Raw genomic sequence first — 10,188 nt, forward strand, 5'->3', positions numbered from 1 at the left:
GTGACGTTGAGCGGGACGAGGGGGGGGGGGGGGGTGGAATAGTGACGTTAAGCGGAAAAGAGGGGTGACGCACAGTGTCGTCGAGCGGGACAGAAAGGGGTGAGGCAGAGCGACGTTGTACGGGACGAGGGGTGAGGCAGAGCGACGTTGAACGGGACGAGGGGTGAGGCAGAGCGACGTTGAACGGGACAGAGTGGACGAGGCATAATGATGAGTGTGTCACACAGTGACGTAGAGTGGGACTAGAGGAGTAGGATGCGTTGCTGATGTGGGGAACAGGGCTTGGACGGACGTAATAAAGTTGAAGTGGACAGATAGGCACAGTGACGTTGTATTGCCACAGATGAGCGTGTCCCTCAATGACGTCGAGCGGGACATAGAGGCGCAAGATTCAGTGTTGTTGTGGTGAACAGGTAGGGGTTGGACGTTACGACATGTAAAAAGCGATGTAAAAAGTGTCATGGTGTTTGGAGTGGTACTGAATAAATTACATCATTAATTTGATTAAGTGGCATCAAATTGTGTCTGACTAAGCGCTACTTTAAACCAACATACTCGGAAAACTGCAGCGAACTTGCCAGATGCGATCATGTATAAAGTGATATTATTATATATATATAATTACTGGATATCGAAATACAATGAAATTGTACTTATATAACTGAAAAAAATCACACCAGCTTACGTTGGGTTGAGCAAAATCCACCTCCCTGTTTGTACCAAACTCTGTAAGTATGGAAATGTGCACAGAATACTACAGTTTCACTCTTTACTTACAACCAAATAACACTATATCTAAAATTCACATTGGTTTTCGCGGAGTATCTATCCCCCTGAACTAAAGACCAAAAGTAATTATACAAAATAAAATGTTTTCCATAACTTTGATAACTTAAAAATTAAGACTTAAATATGCCAAGCGAATACAATCAAATGTATTCGGTGACAGGGATTTTTTTAATAGTTAAAAATCGTGCATTTTTACACAACGCCTTTGGGGGTACGTAAAACGAAATGCACGTGCAAAAGTACTGTATAAAACTGGTGACACGGTACTTTATTGACTCATCAACCAAAAGCCCCCCCAAAACATGCCATGTTTAACCGCTATACAGAGGGAGGGAGCTGTTGGGGTAGTGCAAAAAGGAGCCACGAACGCCGGCATTGTAAGAGGTAAGGGGGAAATGGGGTTTAACGTCGCGTTCAAGAGCGACGTGCATGCACGTGTGTGTGTGTGTGTGTGTGTGTGTGTGTGTGTACGAGTCCGGACTGATGCCGATTTTTAGTGCTAACCTACTGAGATACCATGCCGCAGTTTAACATGAATACCCCACTCAGACAAAGTATACTGACTCCGAGCCGACCAGTCCTTGTTTAAGCCCTTTCATGCCGAGCGCCAGACAGGGTAACAACAAGTACCATCTTGCAACGTCTTTTGCTATGACGCAAACGGGAATTGAACAGCCGACCTTCCGCACTCTGGGCGGACGCTCTACCACCTGACCACGGAGCCGGTCGTCATTGCAAGAACGTTTGAATCCACCCGTTTAACCATTACCAGATTGATGCAACGTTTACAACGGACAGGAGAGACATCTTAAAACACAACTTTAATGAACTATATACTTATTGACTTTCTTTATGTTATTGTTTTCCTTTTATAATCTTTCACACTCTTGTTATATTTTTGTAACTTTATTTCTAAAACAGAAATAACTAACATCCAATGTTTTAATAAATACTGTTTCACGTAAGTTGTACTAAGAATCAGCGGAATGTTTGCAATACATCACACACATTGCATGTTTCCCCAATGTGGTTAAATGCCATGCGACCCGTAAAGATCCGCGGTAGAATAGGTCTTCAGCTACCCACGCTTGCCGTAAAAGGCGACTATGCTTGTCGTAAGAGGCGACTAACGGGGTCGGGTGGTCAGGCTCGCTGACTTGGTTGATGCATGTCATCGATCCCAAATGCGTGGATCGATACTCATGATATGAATCACTGGATTGTCTTGTCCACACTCGATTATTTACGGACCGCCGTCATTTATCTGGAATATTGCTGAGTGCGGCGTTAAACAACAAACAATCAAGCTAATCAAATTAAATGCCATGAAATGCATGTACATACAACGCATACACTGTTTTCTGTTGAAAGTAATCATGAATATTTGAATAAAATATATAAGAAATCGAGAAATGTTGTTAATTCCGACCATCGGATATCCTCAACAACTAGGTGGGTAGGAGGGGGTAGAAGGGGGGTAGGAGGGGGGTAGGGGGATGGGGGCTAGGAGGGGGAGGTGTCTCCTGAAGTACATTAATGAGACATCCCACTGATGTCATGATGGACAAATTACGGAAGAAGGCAAGACAATCATGACCATTTCTATAACGAGAGTATATCTGCATCTCTCCTTCATCACTATAATTACCCTGTGTTGTCTGTGCGCGGCTCGTTAGCTGTATTTTGCATTTAATCAGTCAGTTGTAATCACGAGGCGCAGGTGAGTATTTAGATTTTCTAGAAGCGGTCCTTGAACGAACTTCCTGAAAAAAACGCTGCCACATTCATTCTCAGATTTATTTTAATGCTATCACCTTACAGTGTTTACATGAACTGAAACACAGATTACAAACGTATTATGTAAAAAATCCGATTAGAAGTGGTTCCTTGAGAAAATGGATCATGTATCAAATATAATGTTTTTCTATACACTTGCATCTGTAGAACCTACTTTGAAACAGGATATGTGTAGTGAATATTTTCTTTATATTTCGGTATGAAATGGTCACTGATAGAAATCGTGTCTTGTATTAACATTGGTTCTTAATTACACAATGACACGCTCATATTTAAATACAGAAACAGCATTCGATTCTTTCTTGGTAGGAGACAGAAGCAAAGGCATCTGAACTTTACTGTGGAAACTATTTGTGAAATGCTGCACTTCCTCATAGGTCTCATCTATGTAAAATTTGGTGATATTTCGGCAAGAAGTAAGTATCTCCATCAGCACCTATAGTGCTACCCTCCTTGCCGTGTCCGTATGCATATGAATCGGAATATCTGCACAAATTGGCCAGGAAGTTTAACTAAAGCTTTACGTATCGCTGAGTAGTTGTCAAATAGACACTTCCCTTTCATCGCCTTACCCAGGTGAGCTACAACAGAAAAAGACCAGTGATACCTCACTCATCTGTTTCATATTTACCCCTAATTATTTAATATCTGCATTAATAAAACAGAGTGACAAAAGACAATCCACAAGACTGTATGAGATGAGTGATGACTTTAGCTTTCTCATAGTTAACTTTTCCTTTGTCGAGAAATATTCCAGCCGCTTCAGCCTTTGGTGTTTACATATCACGACGTTTGAGGTACAATCGAGAATGCTCTCTCCACCGATTGTATTCATGTTCATACGAATCTTGCGACTCCATTGTCAATAGACAACTTTCCTTACATGTCCAACACTATTCCTGCAGCTCCAGCCCTTGGTATCTATTGTCTATAACTTTTGAGATGCAGTCGAGCATGTTCCTTCGACCAAGATTTTAAAAAGCGTCACACGTCTCTTGCTCAGAAGTTGTTTGATCAAGGTTACAACATTCAAGGCCTCAGTAAAGCTTTCAAACAGTGATAGACATATATCGAGGTCATATATTTCGAAATTTGACTCATCAGTGACAAACATGATGTCCGATGCAATTCCCTATTTTGACCTGTATATATGTTCCCGTGTTTTTTCAGGTGAACAATTGACTTGCATTTGCATGTGTTTGTGACGGGTGCCTACGATGGGGCAGGATACGCTCACCATTTTGCGAACACCTGGTATCATCACCACGTGATAGTGATTCACAAACACAACCTCATGATATAGTCGGAATCGTACAATCGACTCTGGCAGATACTTCGTATGAATATGGAAAGGGCTTTGTTGCTTTTGTTCATTGATAAGTGTTCCAACACATTTTTGAAAGCTTCCAAAGCGCTTAATGCTGTAAATGTGGAGGAAATTAACAAATATGACACTATTTCAATCTGATACAATTCCATATATGCTTATGACACCGTCGTAATCCTACAATGAACTCCCACAATGTATGCTGTGATTCTGAAAAATGCCTCTATTTGCTTTATTTACAAAGTGTCTATGTAGTTTGTGACTCATCTAAGGTTTTCATCCAGCATCGGTTACAGTGAGAGTACCAAGGCGGAAGTAGATTTGTTTGTATCTGGGCTGTGTCTGACGTCAACGAGACGTACAACCCCACCTGCCTGGTGATGAGTGGGGGCGGATGTCTCCCAGTCATCAATGATGGAGTTTTTTCCAGGGATATGACTTCTGGGAATGAATCAATCTAATCATTTTTGTTTCAGATGTAACATGACCGAGGCTAAGACAACAACTACACATCTTCCCGAGGCAATGATTTACATGATCCCTTGCTGAACAAGACGGCAGTTTCGTAGCACTAAGAGAGGATATTACGAGCTATGTCATTTCTATGTCCCTCCTATTGACCAATAAGATTCAACCTCTCATATGGCTTGCATTTGCTTCAAACAAAATTACAGCGCCCAAACAACACGATCTGATCGATAATATAGATATATTTTGTTATAAGTCGGGTCTTACCACGCGAAATGCAAATCACTTGAGTAAGTTGATGAAAAAAACACGAAAAACACTTTTTTGAAAATGTCTGTCGACGGCAGGCTCCATGTTGTTTACGAACCGGATGTCGATTCCGTTACAAGATTTTTGATTGTACTGTGAATACACTCGTTAGGCCAGCCAAAATATAAATCTGAAATGTCAGCCTGATTCGGCAAGGGTGGAAACTGGACCTATATAGTCAGTTACAGTAGATGACAACTACAATACATTTTGGCGATCTACTTATTTACATGTATATACATAATTATATGCAAGGGTTACATAATGCAATCACGATGTCAACCACAATGGGGATAAATGTTATACACACATAAACAGCATAAATAAACATTGAAATGGTATGGTATAGTTTTCATCTCACCAACTGAAACGCCAACTCAAATAGAACATACAGTGTATAATTTGGTATGATATAACCACTATTTAAAACGGTGATCACATTGATATTGTTAATTAAGACAGTTTAACCAATTTCATAGGTGTCCAGTGGGTTCAGTCAATCGGATGGGAGTTCCTGTCTTTGCTGTAGGTCATGTTTGTCAATTATTCAGACGATTGAATTTTTTTCTGTACACACGCTTTCTCGATTGTGGCACTGCATGAAAGTCAATCTTGAGGCACTGCATGAAAGTCAATCTTGAGGCACTGCATGAAAGTCAATCTTGAGGCACTAAATGAAAGTCAATCTTGAGGCCCTGCATGAAAGTCAGCCTTGAGGCACTGCATGAAAGTCAATCTTGAGACACTGTATGAAAGTCAATCTTGAGACACTGCATGAAAGTCAATCTTGAGACACTGCATGAAAGTCAATCTTGAGGCACTGAATGAGAGTCAATCTTGAGGCACTGTATGAAAGTCAATCTTGAGGCACTGAATGAAAGTTAATCTTGAGGCACTGCATGAATGTCAGCCTTGAGGCACTGCATGAAAGTCAATCTTGAGACACTGCATGAAAGTCAGCCTTGAGGCACTGCATGAAAGTCAGCCTTGAGGCACTGCATGAAAGTCAGCCTTGAGGCACTGCATGAAAGTCAATCTTGAGACACTGCATGAAAGTCAATCTTGGGACACTGCATGAAAGTCAATCTTGAGGCACTGAATGAAAGTCAATCTTGTGGCACTGCATGAAAGTCAATCTGTCGCATCTTAGCTGCCTCTGTCTTGTCTCCAGCCATGATCAGTTCAACAGCTCTGTAGATGTTGGGCTGGTGGTAAGGAGGAGATGTGTGGGGTGGTGTTGTGGAGGAGATGTGTTGGGTGGTGTTGTGTGGGAGATGTGTAGGGTGGTGTTGTGGAGGAGATGTGTGGTCTGGTGTTGTGGATGAGATGTGTGGTGTTGTGGGGGTGATGTATCGGATGGTGTTGTGGAGGAGATGTGTGGTGTTGTGGAGGAGATGTGTTGGGTGGTGTTGTGGAGGAGATGTGAGGTGTTTTGGAGGAGATGTGTGGTCTGGTGTTGTGGAGGAGATGTGTGGTGTTGTGGAGGTGATGTATGGGATGGTGTTGTGGAGGAGATGTGTGGTGTTGTGGAGGAGATTTGTTGAGTGGTGTTGTGGAGGAGATGTGAGGTGTTGTGGAGGAGATGTGTGGTCTGGTGTTGTGGAGGAGATGTGTGGGATGGTGTTGTGGAGGAGACGTGTGGGGTGTTGTTGTCGAGATGTGTGGTCTGGTGTTTTGGAGGAGATGTGTGAGGTGGTGTTGTGGAGGAGATGTCTGGGGTGGTGTTGTGGAGGCGATGTGTGGTCTGGTGTTGTGGAGGAGATGTGTGGTCTGGTGTTGTGGAGGAGATGTGTGGGGTGGTGTTGTGGAGGAGATGTATGAGGTGTTATTGTTGAGGAGATGTGTGGTCTGGTGTTGTGGAGGAGATGTGTGGTCTGATGTTGTCGAGGAGATGTGTTGGGTGGTGTTGTTGAGGAGATTTGTGGGGTTGTGTTGTGGAGGAGATTTGTGGGGTTGTGTTGTGTAGGAGATTTGTGGTGTTGTGGAGGAGATGTGTGAGGTGGTGTTGTGGAGGAGATGTGTGGTCTGGTGTTGTGGAGGAGATGTGTGGTCTGGTGTTGTGGAGGAGATGTGTGGGGTGGTGTTGTTGATGAGATGTGTGGGGTGGTGTTGTGGAGGAGATGTGTGGTCTCGTGTTGTGGAGGAGATGTGTGGGGTGGTGTTGTTGAGGAGATGTGTGGTCTGGTGTTGTGGAGGAGATGTTTGGGGTGGTGTTGTTGAGGAGATGTGTGGGGTGGTGTTGTGGGGGAGATGTGTTGTCTGGTGTTGTGGAGGAGATGTGTGAGGTGGTGTTGTGGATGAGATGTGTGGGGTGGTGTTGTGGAGGAGATGTGTGGGGTGGTGTTGTTGAAGAGATGTGTGGGGTGGTGTTGTGGAGGAGCTGTGTGGGGTGGTGTTGTGGAGGAGATGTGTGGTCTGGTGTTGTGGAGGAGATGTGTGGGTTGTGGTGTTGGTGTATACATTTCACAACTTTTGCGGTACAATCGAGCATGATCGTTCTGCCAAGATTTCAACAGTTGTTTGGTGACTGTTGCGGCATCCAATGCCTTAGTAAAGCTTTAAAAAAGATGTATGGTAGACAAGTGGAGGTCAAGTCGAAATCTGACACATCAGTGAAAAAAATGATGTTCGATGCAATGCCCTATTTTGACTTGTACCACATGTTTTTTTTTCAGTTGAGCATGCGCGATTGACTTGCCTTTGCGTGTGTTTGTGACGGGTGCAACCGTTGGGACAGGATACACTAACCTTTAGTGATAGTGATTCATAAACACATGCTAAATGTAATGTCAAAAGTTAGCAAGCAATCTAAACGTAACGTCAAACGTTATCCGACATTATTAATGGAGTGTCAAATGTTAGCAAACATTATTAATAGCGTAACGTGGAATGCTATCTTCTGGAAGGGAGGCGGAAATAGTCTGTGAGGCAATGCCTATGAACATTTCAAACAAACTCAAAATAAATTTGAGATTTCAAACACACAACGTCCGGAGACCGGCAAATGGACCCAACACTGTAAAACATTTTCTTGCGTCTCACTCGAGACAGAATAATACCATACGGAGGTTAATCATTACTTTATGTCCTTCCGGACAAATATACATTACTAATTGTTATGAAATATAAGAATGAAGTCACTTGATATGAAATGTATGCACAGTAAGACGGTCAGCAATCTGATAATCTCGCATCTGTTGCGAAATAATATCTATCCACTTTTAGAACTGTCAATAAATCCTTATAAACGGTTGACTTGAGGGAAAAACTGTCATATTTCTATATTCGTGTCGTGTTCCTTCAACAAAAGCACTCCCCGTTGTTAATTATCCAAGAAGAAGTTCCCCAAAAGGCCTAAACCGGAAATTGCATCTCAAAGACCGCGCTCTCGCCCCCAGCCACCAAACGCGTGGAATGACCTGATCACGTGACCTAGCAATAATGAGGGGACGTATTGCATTAGTGTTTTAATCACCCAACCCCGATTATCACACCTCATCGGTTTGAGAGAATTGAATTATTGGTGATAATAACTGATTGCAGAGGATGGACGACAGGTCACGTGACGTTGAATACGCGTTTTTAAATTTGTTGGTGATCATTGAAGGTTCGCCCTTAATCTGCGTAAATAACAGTTACTACATTCACGATATTACGCATGTGGTTTGTGTTGTTTGACACTCGGGATAAGATGATGATCCCTGTTCGTGAAAGGTCATGTTTTAATCTCATCTCGACAATAAAAAATACATTTTTTAATCCGAAACAGCGGGCGACTCAATGACACGGCGGTGAAATTTTAATTTGATTATACACACGTCGATCAAACTGACAATTGTTATTACAGTTTCGGCAATTTAAAAAATGGCGTGTCAATGTTCTGTTGATAATTGCTGACAAACACAGCCTCATAGTATTTTTACGTTGCAAAACTAAATGTATGACGTTTACCTTCTCAGAAAGGCGACTGACTATGCTTGTCGTAAGAAGCGACTAACGGGGAGGGGTGGTCAGGCTCGCTGACTTGGTTTGATGCATGTCATCATATCCCAATTGCGTGGATCGATGCTCATGCTCAATCACTGGATTACCCGATTCGATTACCTACAGACCATGTAGGTGACATGGGGCTCAGGGGTTGAAGAATGTATAAATTACCCACAACAAAATAATGGAGCGACCTTATTCGTTTACATTCGGAACTAATCGTTTTAGTCCATTTGAGATATGCTACTCTGAATGCTTCGCTCACTTGTACAGAGAATTTAGAAATCTGGACATGGGGCTCAGGGGTTGAAGAATGTATAAATTACCCACAACAAAATAATGGAGCGACCTTATTCGTTTACATTCGGAACTAATCTTTTTAGTCCATTTGAGATATGCTACTCTGAATGCTTCGCTCACTTGTACAGAGAATTTAGAAATCTGGACACTGATTGTCAGAGGAGACAGTGTACCTGACACCACCTCATCACACAGAGAGACATCGTTTCGGAGTCAAATATCTTGTTTTAATCGAGGTTTTAATATGAGTCATTAGGGAGAATGAGACACATATATCACAATTCAGTCGTGACATTAGTCTTTTCATCTGAGTTAATGATATCTATAAAAGTTTATTTCATTAAAGTCCAAGATTATATTGACATTCGTTTTTTGAAAAAGGAAACAAGTGTTTTCCCAAGTTTATCATTCGGAATAGTGAATGAATATGACAATTCCACGCTAATTATGTACATAACTATAAATGCATACCTTGGAGAAATTTAAGTGTGCCACACAATCATCGTTTATCATTAAACGAATCACACGTTTTAAACGTCTAATATCTGCATCACTTTACTCACACCATGCTGTGATATACAGTAAACTACGGTTATAACGAACACGCTTATAACGAACTGACGGATATAACAAACTAACTTTTTAGTCCCGACTATTTGCTGTAGTATATAGTATATATGCTTATAACGAATTACGGTTATAACGAACTAAACTTAGTAGTCCCTTAGAGTTCGTTATAACCGTAGTTTAATATAACTGAAATACTGTACAAGGCGGCGTTGAAACAAACCCACTCACTCACTCATTAATAAACAGTGATGTGAGGTAAAATGGGGTTTAGAGGCTGACGGCACATGGCAGGGGTTCTGCTTTGGGGCATCAGGCAATACATTCTTACTTTTTTTATGCAGATTGTTTGAATGGAGGGTGATACCCGTTACACAGGACATACTTAACCTTTTCTCGAACACCTGGTGTCATCACAAATTTTTAGTGGTCCATTCATATAATTTCCACAGTTATTTGCCCTTTACGCCAGAAGAATGTGTTTCGGCAGAAAATCTAGGCTGGTTATTCTCTTGCATTGCCAAAAATGTTTAATGTCGCGTTTAAGATTATTTCACTTATACAGCAACGTGCATGCAGGTGTAATATGTACCTGCTTGTTCTGGCCAGGACACCGGCTGGTTTTGTTTCGCACATTATACTGT

At 41.9% G+C, this 10,188-nt stretch overlaps 1 protein-coding gene across 1 annotated transcript; it reads right to left on the reverse strand.

Moving 5' to 3' along the window:
• Positions 1 to 5,796: 5,796 nt before the first annotated feature.
• On the reverse strand, positions 5,797 to 7,152 carry LOC139458696 (polycystin-1-like protein 3). Its single transcript, XM_071240109.1, has one exon. The coding sequence runs from the start codon at positions 7,150 to 7,152 to the stop codon at positions 5,797 to 5,799; it is 1,356 nt and encodes a 451-aa protein (XP_071096210.1).
• Positions 7,153 to 10,188: the final 3,036 nt, after the last annotated feature.

This window comes from Haliotis cracherodii, unplaced genomic scaffold, assembly GCF_022045235.1.
Source record: "Haliotis cracherodii isolate W230 unplaced genomic scaffold, xgHalCrac1.p SCAF_13, whole genome shotgun sequence".
In the NCBI taxonomy this organism is placed as follows: domain Eukaryota; kingdom Metazoa; phylum Mollusca; class Gastropoda; order Lepetellida; family Haliotidae; genus Haliotis; species Haliotis cracherodii.